Here is a 20,589-nt window from a genome sequence, read left to right on the forward strand (position 1 = left end):
ATAAAATAATAAAATATATAACGGACAGAACTCAGTTTTCACATTGAAACCATAAAATGACAGAAATTACAGTCCCACTTCCTTTGGACATGAAATTCAACAACATGCTAATGAAGGTTACGAAGCAGAACCTCAACCTCTTGAGCATTAATGTACATCAGAATGCTATATCCAAACTTTTTCTCAAATGGGCCAAAATTGTCAATTGAAAAATACTTAAGGGCTAGAATTAAACTAAAATCAACCCACCCAATGAAGACACCTGAAATACATAAAACTTCAGAAAAGTTCCGCTGGAGCAGGAGGACCTGCTAAATCAGTATACCAGCGCAAAGGGCGGGGAAATTATAGATATAGTACTTGTAGATTTTGTGATGTTGTTGGAGATAATACACAGAATTAATAAATGTATTCTGTGTATTATTCATTACATTGCTGTAATTTTTTGTAACTTTCAGTGTTCAATATGAAAAGTTTGTGTTCAGGTTTGTCTGTGACACATTTATAATATATAGCATTCACAAATAAAGCCTATATGATAAAATATTGAATTGATTTCAGTGGTAAAGTAATGCAGTGAGTGATGCAGTGTGTGGTATATATTCTCTATGTACAAGGAAGACCCAGAAACAGGTTCTTCTGGTTCCCAGGAGACGCTCTGAGATTCTTCAGAATGGTTGCATGCTTGATGAGAATGTTGGTAAGAATTCACTTGCCTCACCATATTCTTACATATCAACTATATGACTATACACATTTTAATATACTTAATGACATTTATATAGATATATGTTCACATTCATGTGCTGCACAACAAATGCACTATGCTATGCACCCTTGCTTTCCCATTTTTAATGCTCTGGCACAATTTCTATTACTGGTACTTTATTAATTTTACTACTGGTAGGAAACTGTGTGCAGAGAAACATTCCTACTGTTACACTAAATTTTTATTGTCAGACTGCGATGGACCGGTCGCCAGGCCATCGCAATTTATTTTAATCATAGTTAGAGGGCACAGATCTGCCCCCTCCTCCTCTTCTTGGACATGGAGGCAGAGAAACTGAGTATTAGACTGAGGGAAGCCAGACTAGTTTATTTTCCTAAATTATTATATTTAGCTAAATATTATTGCTTAGCGGCACACGCAGGCCTTCTGATGCACAGATTAAAAATAATAATTAAAATAAAAAATCAAAAAGGGCACTAGGGGCATCAAAAGCAAAAGGGCTCAAGGCCCCTCTTCCCTCTATGCATGTGCCTGCACTGATGTGCAGTTGAACTGAATTGCAATTTCAAGCTATTGGGCTCTTTAGAGGCCAGCAAAGGTCAAAAGCCTAACAACTTCACTGCAAATAGGATTATGCATATATGATTTAGAGCAGTCTTTCTTCCAACAGAAACACTGTTCTAACTACTCCTCCAACAAATGACTTTCTGTTGGAAGGGGGCAGGACTAAACTGTTGTCACCAATTGATCACGTGAATGTGATGAGCTCTGGTCCGTGATGACACAAGTGAAATGTGATGTAGCTGGGAGCTTATTTGGGGAAGTTATTCCACCTTGATGTTTCATGACGAATAATTAGAGGTTTGGCCACGCCCACATGCTTTGACCTACAAAAATTCCTTTGATAACTTTTGACCTTCAATGCCTCAAGACTGACTGTGATTGAAACCTAGATCTCGAAAGCTGTAGGATGAGTTCACTCAGACACAACGTCAATAAAAAAAGGCAAGATTGCAGCTTTGATTCAAAATGGCCGACTTCCTGTTGGGTTTGGACCTTGGCTCCGACTTTTTTCTTGGTTCTTTCAAGATGCACATGCGGACTAAGGTTCATAATTCTGAGTATAAAACATGGCTGATTTTTAAAAACTATTCTAAGGGGGAACTGTGGAGGAATTGGCCTACACCCACCAAATATTTGACCCGATTCCTGTTGGTGAGTGGACAAGGATCCATCTCAATTAGTTTGGTGCACCTGAGCTCTTATGTGGGAAAGTTAATCATAATAAGAAACAATACAAAAACAACAGGCCTTCCCAGCGCTTCGCTGCTCGGGCCTAATAATAAGAATAAAAAAAAAATAAATGAAATAGAGAAATCTTGCAAATAGGCCTTCACCAGCACCTGAGCCTAATAATTATAATCCCAGCTCCAACCAACCTGAATCAAATGGCCAGATTCCCTCACTATGCTGACCGGGACTGATAGCTCCAGAACCTTCTGAGCACTGCTGGTTTAAATCATTAGGTGCAGCTCTACCAGCTATGAAAGCAATAACTGGATGCAACATGTTTTCTTTGCCAACTCGTTTGAGCAGTCTGGGAGACTGCTGCCCTCAAACTTCATGAAGATTAAGACGTTACACAAAAATATTTGACAGCTAAAACATTTCTTTGAAACCTTCAGAATTCCTTGACTGAGAACATTAAAGCTTATGACCTGGATAACACAACCTTTACATAGTGGTTTGACCCAGATCACAGATGCCTGGACCATTAAAAGACAAAAAATAGAACCAGGAGTTTGTACTGAACAAGCTTTTATTAGGAGAGTTACTCTTTCTTGGCAGCAGCCTTCCTCATGGCTGCCAGGACATTGCTCAGCTCCTCTCTCTTCCTCTTGGCGCGGATGTGTGTGCCAATCTGAAAATCAAGAGATAATGGGTTTTTTTTTTGTACAATATATTTATTATATTAAAAACAACATTCTCAATGACAATTTCTCTGTTTAAGGTCAGGATCAGGTGATTTGGGTTTTGATCCAAGTCTAAACAAGTAATTGTTTTAGAAAATCATTTTATGCTGGTCAAAAGAGATTATAATTCTTGTCATTTCTGAAAGGCCACAATTTATAATGGCTTTGATAAGTTCATTCACATCGCAGTTAACCGGAGAAATAAGTTGGGATGCATGAACAGGCAACACACAACTTCATATCTGTTGAAATTTAACCACATATGGCTCTCTGCAAGTCTGCTACCTCCTTGGGTTCCCTTTCAAGTTATCTGACTTGTCATGTTCTTCTGCATGTAAAGTATCAATCAATCTTTAATTGCACAATACTATTGCACACTGAAGAGTAACCAAATAAAATGGGCAAAATGGCTAAATAAAAACAATGACATAATAAAATAAGCAGTAAAAGTAGCAGCCAGCACACTGCTCGGGTCAGATGGGTTATGTGTATCGGTGACGGAGATTCTGGGGTCAATAAAGCTAAAAAAAAAGGTAAAGGCCTCCTGGAAATGCTAGTGTGTCCCTAAAGTATTCACAGCACTTCACCTTTTTCACGTTTTGTTAAGCTTGTATTATTAAATTGAATTAATATTTTTTTTGAAATTCAACAGAAATGTTGTATTTTCACTGGTACGTTGCACTCTAGTCGGTTAATGTGCAGCTCGATTCTTATGACAGAGACCTGGCAACCCTTCATAATAATAGCACTATGAGTTAGCCTAGACTAGTTTGATCATCAATGTAACTTCTAAGCATATAAATATTACTGAGTAATGTGTTATAGCTTCATTGTATATTGGTAGATGAAGTAAAGTCTGACTCCATTTTCACTGGAGTCAGAATCCAGTGAAAATTAACTTCTTCCATAAATTTACACACCTTGCTTATCAGAGAAGAGCAGACAGCTGGGACATGAGCAGATGTGCAAAAATAAACTATGATGCCACAGTGCTGAACCTACATTGTTGCTGAATTTCAAAACAAAATTAAGATAAACACTGATAACAAAATGACAGAAATGGTCTAAACACTATTGGCAGGATATTTAGACCATTATCATCTACATGGACAGCACATAAAATTCTGAATTGGAACATTTATGATATTGAAGAAGTGGTGACAAAAATGGGGGGAAAAATCATTACTGCTGTCATGTCTGAAGCAGCAGGACAGCCCTCCTCACCCTCTTCTTGATGAATTTCAGAGCTCTCTTGTCCTTGGACACCTTCAGCAGCTCCATTGCTCGCCTCTCATATGGAGCAAAGCCACACACTTCACGGATCGTGTCCCGAATAAACTTGCTGTGTTTGGTCAAACGCTGCAAAGTAACACACAACTTTCAAATTCAAACTAAATCAAGAGCACGTTTGTTGAAAAGTATAGCTTTTAAAAATGTAACATGGCCGGCCGCTTTTTAATCAGAGAAGCTGATACTTACCCCGCGTCTGCGGCCGTGTTTTGGAGCAGTAACATTTTTGGTTACTGGATGACCTTTGTTGAGGCCAACAGCCATGGGATAACGAATAGCCATGTCTGCAAAAGACAACATGGAAACATCAAAATAAAATACCTAACAATGAGGGCCAGGACAGTGCTAAACATGAGGCAAATACAGTCGAGCAACTCTGTGGTTTCTAAAGAAAAATTAGTCACAGTTTTGTTAGATTTGTGACATACTCTACTTCATTTTCTGCTTATGACCTCAGCATCCGTAATGAACTACAAGTACCAGTAAAAGCGCTGCTGGGCCTTTGTTCATTATTTCATGCCGTGTCCAAAGTCAACGTTCGCTTCGACAATGCGAGTTAATTCAACTAGTTTCCAGAATACCAAACAGCCATGTTTCCCGATTAGCCTCTTTGACTCCCGTTCATCTGGGTTTAATTCGAATTCATTCTCAGAGATCCCTCTGTTAGAGACTTGCTGTCCCGACATGCAAGCCAAGCGCTACCGCATATGGTGCCAAGTTAAAATGCTAACGCTTTATGAAATATTGCGGTCCAATATAACTCAGACATAAATAACAGAATTTATGGTTGTGTATAAACGAAACGGATACACGAAAAAGGGAAAGATGCCAAAGATTTGAATAAGATTCTAGCCATTACTCAGGCATTACAATAACTTACCTGCTGTCTAGAATGGCGCTCAAACCGGAAGGACTGTTGTTGGGAAAAGGCGGGGCATAAGCGGGCTCCCGTATCGAAGCACTAATATTAGCGCCCCCGGTGGCTTGGAAGAACCATGGAAGTTTCAAAAACCGTAAAAATATGTTTTTCAATACCAACAATTAGAAGAATGTGTTCTTTCTTCGGAGGAACAGAACTCTATATACCGTGGCAATAAAAAAAAAAAAAAAAAAAAAAAAAAAAAAAAAAAAATATAAAAAAATAATATATATATATATATATATATATATATATATATATATATATATATATATATATATATATATAAATTCCCTTCTCACCCATCGCGGGTGGTTCTTATCCTCTGAGCTCGGGTCCTCTACCAGAGGCCTGGGAGCTTGAGGGTCCTGCGCAGTATCTTGGCTGTGCCAAGGACTGCACATTTCTGGACTGAGATGTCTGATGTTCCTGGGATCTGTTGTAGCCACTGCTCCAGTTTGGGGGTTACTGCCCTGAGGGCCCCGATGACCACAGGCACCACTGTGGTCCTCACCTTCCAGGCCCTCTCCAGTTCTTCCCTGAGGCCCTGGTATTTCTCCAGTTTCTCGTGCTCCTTTTTCCTGATGTTGCAATCGCTTGGTATTGCTACATCTACCACAACGGCTTTCCTCTGTTGTTTATCCACTACGACAATGTCTGGTTGGTTCGCCATTACCATTTTGTCTGTCTGGATCTGGAAGTCCACAGGACCTTAGCTCTGGCTTTCTCCACCTCCTTTGGGGGTGTTTCCCACTTTGATCTCGGGGTTTCCAGTCCATATTCTGCACAGATGTTTCTGTACACTATGCCTGCCACTTGGTTATGTCGTTCCATGTACGCTTTCCCTGCCAATATTTTGCACCCTGCTGTGATGTGCTGGACTGTCTCAGGGCCTCCTTGCACAACCTACACCTTGGGTCTTGTCTGGTGTGGTAGATCTGGGCCTCTATTGCTCTGGTGTTTAGGGCCTGTTCCTGGGCGGCCAGGATGAGGGCCTCTGTGCTGTCCTTGAGTCCAGCTTTTTCCAGCCATTGGTAGGATTTACTGATATCAGCCACTTGGGTTATTTGCTGGTGGTACATCCCATGTAGGGGCTTGTCCTCCCATGATGGTATCTCTGGCACCTCAACCTCTGTTCCCTGTTGTCTGAGACATTCACTGAGCACATTGTCTGTTGAGGCTTTGTCCCTGATGTATTTATGGATCTTAGTTGTTTCGTCCTGGACAGTGGTTCTCACACTCACTAGTCCTCTGCCTCCTTCCTTGCGGCTCGTGTACAGTCTCAGGGTGCTGGATTTGGGATGGAACCCTCCATGCATGGTTAGTAGCTTTCTAGTCTTAATATCTGTGGCTTTTATCTCCTCCTTTTGCCAGCTAATTATTCCAGCAGGGTATCTGATTACTGGCAGGGCATAGCTGTTTATCGCACGGATTTTGTTCTTGCCACTGAGCTGGCTTCTCAGGACTTGCCTTAGGTATTTATATATATATGTGTGTGTGTGTGTTTGGCGTCTTCCCCCACTGCAGAGGCTAATTGGTTGAATTTCTGTAATGAATGGCCAACAATAAACAGCACAGTGAGCCTCCCTACTGGCCCACTAGTTCTGGGTACTGCACGTGTGTCCCAGAGCACAACCACCACTACTGTTCAGAAAAGAACTGGACTTGATGACTTACCACAGTAGAATGCAGAACAGACTGTGTGGAATCTACAGTTTCTTGTAATATATACATATGTATTTTATATATATATAAAACTGTTATATAATATAATATAATATGCTGCATATTATACAGCTGCAAATGTATAACACATAGATGTATAACTATGTGTGCACCTGCAGTGCACACATAGTTCAATAACCAGAAAATTATATTTTTATATAGATATTCTTGGCGCTTCATTTTTTTCTCCCAGCATACCTTGTAAAACCGGAAACACTCTCTGCTTTTGGCGGGGTGTCAGCCATCTTGGAATCACATCACCGTGTGGAGCGAGGTCTCCTGTTTTACGCTGCTGCAGCTCATTGATTGCTTTACTTTGGTTCATCTGAAAAAAACGTTGCTCTGATTCCAACTGAAACCAGCAGACAGCGCTCAATTTACTGTCTTTTAACTTCGTAGTGAAGCAAACTCAGGATAGATCGGCATGGCGACTGTTCGCGTTACTCCAAGCCGAGAAACTGGTCGGCCAGCGGCCTCTTCGCCTCTGTCCCCCACCAGGATATCCCGCCTTCAGGAGAAACAAGACCTGCAGCATCTCAACGACCGGTTGGCCGTTTACATCGACCGTGTCCGGTCGCTGGAGCTGGAGAACGACCGATTGATGGTTAAGGTGTCTGAGAAGGAGGAGGTTACTACCAGAGAGGTGGGTTCAAGGAAGCTACCGCTGCCCGCGGCTTTGCTTCGACACAACAGCTGAATGAGAAGCAAAGAGGCGCGATTAACCGTGTAACTGTCGGTTAGAAGGGAGCGTTGGCCGGATGCAGGATGGGCTGGATCTTTGTGGTACTATTGATCAGAAAATCCAACTGGTCCTCAAACAGAACTGTTGGTCATTGTGCCCAGTTGCTGCTCCTGATTCCAGCCTTAGTGATCACCTAGAGAACGGGGGCCGAGTGAGCTTAGTGTTTTATCAATGAGAGCCAGCCTCCGCATTCTGCTGATTTAACAAACTTCAGCAAATCTAGTAACTTGTAATGCTGTAAAAACTAAACTAGATTGAGGAGGTGTTTATCGTTTGCTTTTATTTACCCTGGACACATTGGTTCACTATTTGCAAACATATCTCTTACAATGATCAGCAGACCGGTTCTTGGTGAACAGGTTGCATAGTTGTGGTGTTAATGGTGGACACAGTGGGTCCTTTGCTCCCCATCCGGCTGGATGTAGAGGCATCTGAGCTAAAGGGAGAGACCTGCTAGTGTCCTCCAGAGAGAATGAAGAGTTTCCAGGGAGGATGGATGGACGTCATGTTCGGTCAGTCAGAGAAATTCAAATAATGTTTCACATTCATGTTTAGAATTTCTTTACAAAGACATGAAAGTGTTATTGAGAGTTATTGATTAAACATAACTCCCATAATTGAGTAAACCTTAACCTCCGTTCTATTCCTGGTAGGTTTGCCTGACAGAGCTGCTTCACTGCTATTGTTTTCTGTGTTTTAGGTAACAGGCTTGAAGGCTCTGTATGAGGCAGAGCTGGCTGATGCTCGACGGGTTCTGGATGAAACGGCTAAAGACAGAGCCAGGCTTCAGATCGACCTGGGGAAGGTTCAGGCCGACCTGGATGAAGCCACCCGGAGGCAAGTGAAGACTTGCTGAAGCTTCCTAAGGGAAGACACTCAGTTGCACTAGGGAATAATGTGATGATTGTATGGCATGTGATAAAGACATACCTAAACAATGTTGATGTCTTTCTGGTCTGGTATATTCCAAACACCGAGTCCATGCAGTTTATCTAGTAACTCTTCTCTTTGTCCCAACAACCTGGTAGATCTGGAAAAGCTGCATCTGCTGTTTGAGAGATCCAGATGTCTTAAAACATATTCTGCTGTATTAAACAGTGAGCAGCACCAAATACACGTACAGTTCCTAAAATAAGAATATTCTGAAAAAGTTAAAAATTTTGTTCCTCATATTAGAAGTGAAAATTCATCATGGTGCAATATTTTAAGTCTTTATTTCTTGTTATTTTGATCCTTATGACTTACAGAATAAAAATGTAATTATTTTTATTCTGCAAATAATTGTAATTAATTTGTTTATATTAGAGCTACAGCTTATGACTATTGTAGTAATAATTCATTCTGATGATAAGTCAATTAATCAGATAAAAAATTGACTGCACTTTAGGTAGATTTTTTTAATTTATAATGCTTATAATGCTAAAAATACTTGCAAATGCAAATAAACAAATAATTCCTCTTTTTAATGAGATGATAAATAATGTATTTCCTAAAATGCAATAGTATTCCTTCTAACATCAACTTTATGAAAACCTAAATTTTTTCTGCTGGACTGAACATAATACAGTGTAGAGCTGACATGGGGATTTTTTTTGATTAACTGGACAGAAAAAAAATGCCTAATAAGAAATTATATTTATTTATTTATGTATTTGACTAAATTTGAAACCAGGTGAAGCTAAAATTGTTACTTGGGGAGTTCTGGGTCAAACACATTAACAAAGATGTTTTTATTCTAACTGAAAACTAATTTTTTAAAGAGTTTTGGATTACTAACTGCTCTGACTGGATTGTTTCAGCAAATTATCTTTTTTTGAGTCTGTATAGTCCAATTAATTACCAAATTAGGCAATGATTAACTCAATACTAATGTGCTGACTTTATACATAAACTAGGGCTTTAGCCGATGTATATCTGTATGTATGTATGTATGTATAAATACATAAACTATGCTCTATATTTCATGAACTCAGAGCCTGATGCATTGTGTGTAAGTCTTTTTGAGTTGATGATTGTGAACATTTGAGTGTTCTGAGTGAAGGTCTGTGTAAGCAGAGGAAGTTATCTTTAACTCCTTTTTTTGCTCTCAGTTCCAAAAAGAAGGACAGCGATCTGGCTGCGGCACTGTCCAGGGCCAATGGGCTGGAAGGGCAGCTGAATAAGAGCGAAGCAACTCTTGCCACAGCTTTGAGTCAGAATGCTGCACTCATTTCAGAACTTGCTGATGTAAAGAACCAGCTGGTGAAGGTAGGTACTGTATGGGTCTCTGCTATTAACAGCTATGGAGTAAAACCAGAGCTCATGACATCTACCTTGTTATGTGAGATTTCATCATAGCTATATTGACAAATGCTTGAGAGAGAACTTTAATGTAATTCTTATTTAAAATTTTTTTTATGTGTTAGCAATGAATTATGTGTATAAAGTTGAAAACCTCTTATAAATGCTTGCAGTTCCATATCCTGCAAGCATTTATCCAGATTGACCACGAAGGGCTATGTGTCTGAGTGAGTTGGTTTTATCTACCGGAACTAGGGCCGAAACCATTTGTAGTCAATGGGAAAAGTCAATGCCGGTACAACCCAAAGGGAGCGGCACTGAGATGGTTTTAGACTAAATATTTAAGAAGGAAGGGCTGCATAGTGGTGCAGTTGGTAGCACTGTTGCCTTGCTGCAAGAAGGAGGTGCTGTAGTGACAGTTTGTGGACTCATTTTAAGCGATAAAAGACAAAACAAAAAGAAAAAGCGTTTGATAAAAGATGGCGGGAGCAGCTGCTCTATTTGCTGCACTATGATTTGGAGGTGGGTTATATATTTTTTTGAAGTTAACATTTTTTGCAGAATAAACATAACCACTTATAATAAACATATATAAAAATTACCTTTATACATAGCAATAAACATTTCCACATATCACCTCTGATGTCCACCAGACTCTCAGTTGTGCCATGATTCACCATGCTTTCTGATTGGCTACCTGTCACATTCAACAGCCTGTCCCCACAGGCTGCGATAATGTGGCCAAGACAATGTTGAATGTGCTGGATTTTAGCCCTTATTCAACATAGGGCATATGCCCGATTGAATATGGACATATTCAACACACCACGACATAACACACCACACACTGCAGGACGTTGTAAGATTGTCAAAAAAGTAAAATTGGGGAGAAAAAAAAACAGACTTTCCTCCCCAGCCCGCAGTAAAATTGCCAAGTCTTGACCAGTCTGCAGTAATAAACAGGTTGGGGACCACTTTCATAGAACACAAGTCATCTAGTATGAGCTAGCTAGAACAAAATTTTTCTTCTGCTTTTCTGACTGGACCAACCCCCATCTGTTCTCACTAGAACTTAATAAATCACCAACACTCCTCTCTCGCCTCTAGCCCTCTACTCTTGGACAACAGTTTCTTTGTACTTTTCACCTATAAATATGCTGAATGTTGTCGTGCAGGCTGAAGACAGCCATGCTGTGGCAAAGCGGCAGCTGGAAGCAGAGACCTTGATGCGTGTGGACCTGGAGAATCGTTGTCAATCGCTCAGTGAAGAGCTGGAGTTCAGAAAAAACATGTTTGAAGAGGTAAGTGTGACCAGCACTAGTGCACGTTTTCTTCTTATTTGTTTTCAACAAGTGAAAGCAACAAAGAGTTTACGTACAGAGAGCAGAATGAACTAGACTTTCTGCATCAGTGACAGAATCTAGAGATGAAGACTTATTTAAAACATCTAGCAGCATCTAGATAAGAACTGTTAATTGGTTAGGCCTGACATAGTAAACAATAAATCAATTAATACATGATAAATTGAAACAAGCTTAATAATTTCCATAACTTATCATTTTCTCTTTTTCCTCTTTCTACCAAAAACTGAATTACAAAAGTCTTCAGTCTGGTGTTTTGGTCTCAACTAACTGTTTTTTTGTTTTTTTTAAGGACAATTTTCATAATTAATTTTATTAGTTGTTTTATTTAATTTTGGACATTAAGCACATCTTCCAGTTCCAGAATCTAAAGTTTATTGATCTTTGAGAATGTGTTTGTCCATTATTATGTCATTACCCTTATATTACTTGAAAATGGTCTCAAAACAATGCTATCGTTTATTTACCACAGCTGTGTTAGATTATCTAATAGCAGTGGTAGGTAATCTTCCAAAATAGACATCAAGCCTTAGTGTATAATGTATCCAACACACAGTGGGAGGAAAAAAAGTGGTTTTGAGTCATTCTTTAACGGATTTTCTGCGTTATTTTTACCTTTGCTTTGTCGCAGTGGACCAAATTAATAATATCTGTATCTCCACGTTTGATTTGGTCAATAGACTCAGCAACGTGGCTATAGATGGAAAATAAAAGTCTTTGCTTTTGAGAATTGTGGGAATAAACAAAATTTCTTGGGGTAAACATGCAGGGAGCTCATCGAGGAATTCAATTAGAAGGGTTCCAGATTTTATAATTGTTCATTTATCTAGTCAAAAATGTGTGTAAAGATAAGAAACGAACTATTGAAGTGGATGGAACCTGCTCGCAGCAAACCCACAGCTCCTGGCAACATGATGGCTATGGATTCAAGCTCCAACATTGCAGTCAACTTTAAAATAAAATGAATTCTCCAGAATCAGGCGTCTGACAATGTGTGTCCCTTCAGGAGATGCGTGAGAGCCGCCACCGCCAGGAGCAGAGGATTGTGGAGGTGGACTCTGGAGTCAGACAGGACTACGAGTTTAAACTGGCGCAGGCTCTGCAGGTAAGCACCTGGAGCAGAGAGGAACGAAATATTTATGGGAGAACTAGTGAACAACATTTTAGAACTATTTTCATGTTCTGTCACACAAATTTTCTCCCAAACCTGCTGCTGATTTTCTCATTACATTCTTACTAAACAATTTCCCTGTGGAAGTCAATAAAGTATATTCTATTCTATTTTATTGTAAACAATAAAAAGTCTTAGGACGTGTCTTCTCGTTTAATCCAACTTTCTATCCAGTTTCTTTCTATCATAGTAACAAGTATCTAGCCCTGAACGCATGATAGGCACATTAAGATCAATGTCACTATTAAATTCACACGACTTCAGAACGTGTGAAGTTCTGAGAGATGCAACCTAAAGGGATAAATCACAGTCATTAACCTAGTGATTCACAATTAAATCTCCTGTTTCAGATATGCATCCACTTTCTAGTTAGGATGGGTGTGTCTGAGGATAGCAGCAGCAAAAGAAGAAGCTCTTGGAGGGGAAGTGGGTGGCAGACGTTTCCTTCCTTGGACATTTTTCAGTTGCCAGGGAAGCGACCTTACAAGTGACCACGGGTGTTAACCCCTTCTAGAGGTTTGAACATAGAGTTCACAAGGTGGTGATTGCCTGCTGTAGCCCAAGACGCCTCCCCAGTTGCTGAGCAGAGCTTCTGCAAATGTCTGAAAATCAGCCTGTGAGAGTCTGCATGGTTAACAGCAGCAATTCCGTGTATGAACAGTGAGCAGCAGCAGCTCTGGCAAAACCCGAGAGGAAACATTATGTGCTCTGTGGGCTCTGAGGTTGTTTGATTGGTTGTTTATACCTCTCCTCAATTTTCCCATTAATGATGGACTTTTTTTTACTACATAATGACTCTCAAACTGAGCTGCTGGTTAAATGCTGAAGTGTTACAATTAGCTGCAGGTCTTAGCAGACTGTTGGAACAGAACGCTGAGCTGACTCTCAACTAATACACAGTGTAGGACAAGGAGTTTGGTAGTGAAATGTGTTAACATGTGCATAATCTCAAAGCAGCATGTTTGTGTGATTTGTCTAGGACCTGAGGAAGCAGCATGATGAGCAGATTTCTCTCTACAAGGAGGAACTAGAGCAAACCTTTCGGGCAAAGGTAACGTAGTAGTCAGCGTTCAGCCTGCTCAGTGGAGTCCTGAGCCACAGTGTTGGTGTTGGTCTGCTTCTAGCTGGATAATGCCAAGATGTCGTCTGAGATCAACGACAAGGCCATGGGCGCAGCCCGCGAGGAGCTGCAGGAATCCCGAACTCGAATGGAGAGCCTGGGCTACCAGCTGGCCACACTGCAGAAGCAGGTACTCTTCACCTCCACACACAGTGTTTCCCCTTGTGGGGACCAGGCTCCGGTCTTTCCATTGACATCCATTAATTTCTACTGCCTACACCTTACCCTCTTCTTAACCCTAACCATTACAAATATAACCCTCACCAAAACTCAATTCACACTTTAGTCATAAATCTAACCCCTGACCCAGAAAGACCATTTCCCCTTGTGGGGACCAGGCTTCGGTCTCCACAAGTACCAGTGGGTCCCTACAGCATAGTATGTGTCAGGAAAATGGTCCCCACAAGGTATTAGAAAAAACAGGCCAGCAATGAGTTCTCTTCTCAGACTGCGGTGTTGAGGAACCAGCTGTGCTTACAGGTGTCAGCCTCAGAGGATCGCATCAGAGAGCTGGAGGACATCCTGTCTACAGAGCGCGATAAGCACCGGCGTGCTGTTGAGGCTAAGGAGCAGGAGATGACTGAGCTGAGAGAGAGGATGAACGCTCAGCTCAGCGAATACCAGGAGTTGCTGGACGTCAAGCTGGCTCTGGACATGGAGATCAATGCATACAGGAAGCTGCTGGAGGGAGAGGAGCACAGGTACTGGAACACACAACATCTGCAAGAAAAATTATTCCTCCAGGGAAAAACAGATGGCTTCTATCTGAATATGTGGCCTAAAGGGACCAAGAGGCTGCAGCAGTTCACCATTGTTTCATGCTGGATGAGCTCACTTCCTGTTTGGCTCACCAAAACCCATCTGATCTTCTGCAAAAGTCTGGGAGTTCATCCAGTTCAATTTTTCACTGCCCCCCTTGTTACTAGGCCTGTCGTGATAAATCAGTTGATCACACAATAAATTAAAACTATCGACCTCTTTTTAATTATTGGCTTTATTGTTTCTTTTTCTGTTGATAACACTGAATGAAAAAGGCTCAACTCTGGTGCTCTCCACTGACCTCTCCCGTCCTCATTTCCTTAGTGTAATGCCCAGCGCACACTATACAATCTTAGAATTGTCGGCCCATTTTCAAAACCTGAGAGACCACAAACTAGCAGACAGAAATCCTAAGATCGATCTGGTTCGATTATGCCTTGTGGTGTCCAACAACAGGCACAAAATGGTGGCTACAAGACCAGCTAGCTAAATTTAAAACCAGGCATTAATCAATGCATTACTACAATTTACCTGCAATGCATGTAGGTAGTGTCAGTCCTGACTGAATGAAAATCATTATAATCTGTTTATGTCGCATTAATGAAGAACAGCTGAAAAGTTACCAGGGTTATCAACTATAGTAGCAATTTCGCTCCAACTCCTCCTCTTGTTATTTCTATATTCTTTGCACAAAATGTTGAATAAACATTAATGTTGTTTCCACATATCATCTCCAATGTCCGCTGGACTTCGGATTGCAGCTTATCAGCTGTTTGGGACCATATTGCATGGAGGGGATTCCATGCTTCCTGATTGGCTACCTGTCACATTTAGCAGGCTGCATTAACAGTCGATTGGAGCAGCCAAGACAATCTACAGTGACACACCGCTCTCTACAGGATGATCAGTTACGAAACTGCAAGCGACAATCTTAGAGAACGCTCAACATTCTAAGATCGTAGTAAGGGGAAAATAGGGCGAAAAAATCGTGTAGTGTGAACTATTGTATCAGGTAGTCGGATGTGCCCATCTTCTCCATTTAAATCTAATGATTACTGAAGAGCAGTATAGTATACAGACTGCATAATCTGCAGTCTGTATACTTTTGGTTGAATGCAATATTTGGTTCCACTTTGACTTTATGTTGTTTAGTTTTTATTCAAGTAAATTTTTTGTTAATGGAGACTGAGAATCCATTTTATTTTTATTTTCGGTTGTTTTGTTTATTTTGTTTATCAGTTCCAGTGTTATGTGTTCTTTTGAAAATAAAGTGTATCTATTTTTGGCAGAAAATTGCATGCATTATCACATCATTTCCATTAAATCAGTATAAAAAGGTCTTCAAACAACATTATCATTTATTGCAATAATTTTTGAGACAATTAATCGCTCATCAAAATTTGTTATCGTGTCAGCCCTACTCGTTTCTCCTCTTGGCTGCACATGCTCAGTTAACTACAGTCACCCCACTGTTGCCAACTTAGGCATTTTTAGCTGTATTTAAATTATTGAGCTTGTTTTAATTTATCCTGCAATTAATTGATTTATTACGACAGGTCCAGCCCCACCCAGCTCTGTCTGAGCGGTTGTCATGGGTGTTTGTGGATTTCACAGAGCTGAATAACTGAACTCAAGTCTTCACTAGAAGAGGCTAAGACATTCCCTATGTGATCTCTGACCTCTTGGTTTTGGTGGTACTGTGGGAGTTCTGCTCAGAGACCTCTTCTGAAGCCTACTGATGTTCCACTGATGTGAGGGAATATCAGTGGACTGAAATGACTGAAAGCTGCAGGCCCGACCACATGTTTTCTTCTGGTCATCAGTCAACAGAAGGAAACATTCGGATTCAAAACTTACAACTTTTATGACTATAGGTAGTTTAATTGGTGGCAAATGTTTTTGGTCTGTTGTGATTATTAAATAATAAACAAACATGCTTTTGTTCAGACTGAAACTGTCCCCAACCCCGTCGGCCCAAGTGACAGTTTCCAGGATATCGGGCTCGTCCTCTTCCCGTTCCTCCAAGAGAAAGCGAGGCGAGGTGGAGGCAGCCGACCTGTCTGAGCTGGCTAAGGGAGATGAGCAGCTGCTGGTGTCTGAGGAGGCCAGCGGCGCCGTCACCATATCACCCACCGACATGGACGGAAGCGCCATCACACTCAACAACCAGAGTGAACAGGTGGGTTCCTGACAGGGTAGACCCACTGGGGGAAGCGGTCAGGGGCTTCACTAACGCCTGGTGTGTTGCAGGACCAGCCTCTGGGCAACTGGAGGCTGAAGAGACAGGTTGATGATGGAGAGGAGGTGGTCTACAAGTTTTCCCCAAAGTTTGTTCTGAAGGCTGGCCAGTCTGTCACGGTGAGCTGAGCTGAGCACACTCAATTAGGAAGACAAAATGTTTTTCTCTGTCTGCTGTAGGCTGAAGAAACTACTAGTAAACACAGAAGATCCAAACTAACCATTTACAACTTCTAGATTAAGGAACAACCCAGATTCATAAACCACATGAACAAATGTGCCCACCGGCCTGTCACCATAGTGCATTCTGCTGGGCCTTAGATTGTCCCAGAAGTTGTTGCAATAAAAGATAATTTAATAGTTTCAAAACTTGACAATAGTTTTGAAACTATTGTCAAGTAATATGATGGCAATGGCATAATAATGCAACAACACATTCTCAAAGATCAATAAACTTTAAAACCTAATAAACATTTAACATTGGAACTGGAAGATGTGCTAAATATCCTAAATAAATTAATGAACTACAAATTGATAAACAGAAACTACAAATAAAGAGAATTATGTGTATCTGTAAAAAACAATTGTTCTTCAAAAGGTCAGCCAGTGGAGATCAAAACACCAGAGTCAAGTATTTTATCATCCAGTTTTTGGTAGAAAGAGAGAAATTATAGTGCAAACGGAAATAACTGAGTTTGTTTTAATTTATTATGTGATTGATTTACTGGTTGGAACATGCCTATGCACCCATATTACAATATTCTACTATGTTACATAAATTCACCAATTTCTACATAATGAAAGGAACATGGGAAAGAAAAACAAGTTTGTTTGGTTTTGAATCTGAAATAAACATGGAGTTAATTATCTGTCTCTGAAATCACATTAAAACAGCCACTAAATATGAAACATAGTGATTAACCAAACATGTCTGTCTGCTACCAGCAGTGGCTTTACTGTTTAAAATGAAACATAACCCACCCAAGTAAACCATAATAGTGGACATGGTGGTTCTGCCCATAGGTGTGGTCTGCTGATGCTGGTGTAGCTCACAGCCCACCCACTGACCTGCTGTGGAAGAGCCAAGCTTCCTGGGGAACAGGAAGTGTTGTCATCACCTCTCTGACCAACGTGGATGGCGAGGTAAAGATGTCTGACCCACCTCATGATTTCCATTTACTGCCTAAAGTGTGCTTGCTGTGTGTCGATGACAAACCAAGGTGCTTCATTGTTGTGTTGACTAAGCAGGAGGTCGCCCGCCGCAGCGTCACCAAGACTCAGGTGGAGGTTGAGAACGGAGATGGGCCTGAAGAGGAAATGGCTCAGAAGGTGATTCTATAATATGCTAGCCTAAACATGTTGCATGCAGAGCTTGGTAACCTTGGCACTGAAGTGTGACATACTTCATTATTACTTTTTTGTTGTGGATTTTTGTTTGCTACATTTTCATCTTTACTGACTTAATATTTCTCTTCTGTTTTCAATACATGGACATCTTTGTGTTTTCCTCAACAGGTCAAAGTGTCATCTAGAGAGTGTGCCATCATGTGAAATCCTCTGGTGATATTAAAGCCTTGGAGCTTCTTATCTCTTTACTCACTTTTTTACATGTATTTTTTTATTGAAAGACACTCAGATGTTGACATCATCTGATTATGTTTTTTTTGATCCAAGAAATCCTTGGTATAGAAATGAGTTTTCTCTTCTTCAGAATATAACCAGTCAAACCAGTGGATCCAGAAGCAGTATTCCAGTTGGACATCCCCTCATCAATATCAGATTTAGTCCTAAATGAGTGAACATACAATTTTTAATGACAGCAGGTTGAAACCTAAAAGACGAGCTGAGCTCAGCTCAGAGTTTTTCCTTTGAAAACGACAATTCCTTTCATCTCTTAAACATTGTGTTATATTACCAGTATGCTCAGACACAAACACTTTTTAGATTTGCATAAGTTAGAAGGAGGACAGATGGAATAATGCATTATGTTGTTTGCAGGGATTTGTCAGCATAACATTCCTCTGCCATCAGTCCTCAATACATCCCTCTGTTATCTTCATTCTGTTACTTTTTCTGTCATTTATTCCAAGTAAATCGGTTCATTAGATGATCATCAAATTCAACATTTCTGTATGGAAATGCTTTTTAAGGTTTAGAATCTTGATTTTAAAGCATGTATACCAATTCTAACTTTTGATGAATATAGATTTTTGCATAAGGACAAACAGCCAGCATAGATTTGGTCTAATTTAAACTTCTTCTTAGTTTGAAATGAAAATGTCCAGAATGTTTTTGCTGCCATGGACTGGTTTGTAGTGAGGAATGTTTCCAGTGTGTGTTTATTTGGCTACATAGGAGCATGTGAAACACTAGGAGGAATGTTTGCCAGCTGTCAGTACAGGAACATGCAAATGTTTTTGCTGTTGATTTTTTAAATAGTTTTTTAAAATTGTTATTCTAAAGTCAGCTTTTTTTGCCCAGTACTTAAGAGCGCATGGGATGAAAGCAAGTACAGATTTTAAAACTCATATTTTCAGAATAAAGTTACTTGTGTGTGGCTGTGAGTAACTTTATTCTGAAAATATGAGTTTAACAGCCATGTTACATATTACTTCACCCCTCAACTCCCCCTTCAGCTGCCTGGTGAAGGGGGAGCCAGATGTTGGGTCTCTGTTTTTATCTCCATAGCAACCAGACAGTAAAATTTTGACCTGTTGCCTCCTCTGTTCACATCAGCTCTTCCCTTCATCTCCAGTTTAGTGGCTTGTGCATCTTCAGGCCAGCTTAAGTCACTAACCATGATCATGTGTAAGCCTTCTGCAGCTCAGTATGCTGTTGAACTGGAAGCAATGGGACTATACCACTGTACATTCTCAGAACTTTGGGGTCACAGTAAGAGGCAGCCATGTTGGCCCCATGACCCTAAGAGCTTTTAGGAATACTTTTGTCTTCAAACCCTTGACTTTGGGTGTTTTTGGACAACCTCCAGAAGCATCTGTTGACAGTAGGTTTGTCTTAAAGAAGACAAAGCTAGCATCACTTGTCATACATCATCATCCCACGTTGGTTGGCCATACACTGTCTTATTCTGAGCTACAAAAAGACAATCTCTGGAGGCTTCCTAGTGGAGAAGGCCACATGTCACTACTATGGTGAGTTCTTGCCTTTTAGTTTGTTTCCTGCCACTGACTAGGAATGATCAACATGTCTTCCTGACTCCTTTGAGTGGTGTCATCTCAAAGGAGAGGACACCACTTCTACATCAGAAGTTCATTGATTTTCAGAATAAATCATTTATTATATTAAGGACTTAGCATCAGTGATGAGCTGTGTTTGAAATTGTACAAGGGACTGCCGTTTCTCTTAAAGAAGAGAATTATGGTTTCTCTCCCAGCTTTTTGATGTCAGATACCAAAGCAGCAACTTTCTTTAAACACAGTCATCGCCAGTCCACAGCCATCGTAGGTCCCTGGACAGGAAGCTCCTATGATGCAGTGATTAAAGTGATCATAGTCCATACTGGTTACTGTAGTACATGAGAAATGTTTGATTTGGTTTGAGGTATTTTAGTAACTGACTTTTTCTTGTGTTGGAATGCTGTGCTTTATAATGTTAGTTTGGTTTTTCTTTTATTTTAAATTTGTGATTTTGTAATAATTGTGTTAATATTTACTATGATAATTGAATTGGGAGTTTTGTGATGAAATGTTTGTAGATGGTTAATGCAGAACCTGAACATGTAGCCACAGAGATGCGAAAACAAGCCTGAATTGAAAACAGCAGCTTATCACCAACTGGCTGCTGCACATGCTACAGTCTCTGGTAGATGAGTTCAAGCTGACTGTTTTACATTAATTAAATTTTCTGGAGAAAGTTTCTAGTCTCAAATTTTAAGAGGTACATCTGCCTTTCATGTGAGATATGACATGACTGAACACCAATTCTTTTATCTGTAATGATCTGGTAACCTACTTTTTTACATACAATAAAAATTTTACATTTAATTTATGAGATTACTTGTTTTTTTTATACATAAGGTTTCATAAAGTACTTGCAGGTTTTAGTCTAGATCAATGATGAGAATACTGTACAATTCTTAAAATGTTTGATTACCACATTTATTGCCCTTTCACTTTGAAAACAATTCATTTTTAAACATTTCTTGCAGCACAGACTTCATCCCAAATCCCTAGGTGAAGAAAAAATAGTCCAAAAACTTCCAGTAGTTTCTGGAGTTGAGTTTGAGTTCATCTTCAACATACCACCAGACATGAATCCTAA

At 40.2% G+C, this 20,589-nt stretch overlaps 2 protein-coding genes across 2 annotated transcripts; one reads left to right on the forward strand and one right to left on the reverse strand.

The window, feature by feature from the left end:
* Positions 1-2,531: 2,531 nt before the first annotated feature.
* rpl36 (ribosomal protein L36) lies at positions 2,532-4,944 on the reverse strand. Its single transcript, XM_055024092.1, has 4 exons — positions 4,874-4,944; positions 4,183-4,277; positions 3,928-4,062; positions 2,532-2,651 (listed from the first exon to the last, which is right to left on the reverse strand). Exons 2-4 carry the CDS (start codon positions 4,273-4,275, stop codon positions 2,562-2,564), a joined length of 318 nt encoding a protein of 105 aa, XP_054880067.1. The 5' UTR covers positions 4,276-4,277; positions 4,874-4,944; the 3' UTR covers positions 2,532-2,561.
* A 1,897-nt stretch (positions 4,945-6,841) lies between these two features.
* On the forward strand, positions 6,842-20,312 carry lmnb2 (lamin B2). Its single transcript, XM_055024151.1, has 13 exons — positions 6,842-7,280; positions 8,080-8,216; positions 9,470-9,626; positions 10,835-10,960; positions 12,027-12,125; positions 13,171-13,242; positions 13,316-13,441; positions 13,792-14,012; positions 16,018-16,249; positions 16,321-16,428; positions 17,332-17,451; positions 17,557-17,637; positions 17,824-20,312. Exons 1-13 carry the CDS (start codon positions 7,062-7,064, stop codon positions 17,857-17,859), a joined length of 1,734 nt encoding a protein of 577 aa, XP_054880126.1. The 5' UTR covers positions 6,842-7,061; the 3' UTR covers positions 17,860-20,312.
* Positions 20,313-20,589: the final 277 nt, after the last annotated feature.

This window comes from Poeciliopsis prolifica, unplaced genomic scaffold, assembly GCF_027474105.1.
Source record: "Poeciliopsis prolifica strain line A6 unplaced genomic scaffold, Auburn_PproV2 SCAFFOLD115, whole genome shotgun sequence".
Lineage (NCBI taxonomy): Eukaryota > Metazoa > Chordata > Actinopteri > Cyprinodontiformes > Poeciliidae > Poeciliopsis > Poeciliopsis prolifica.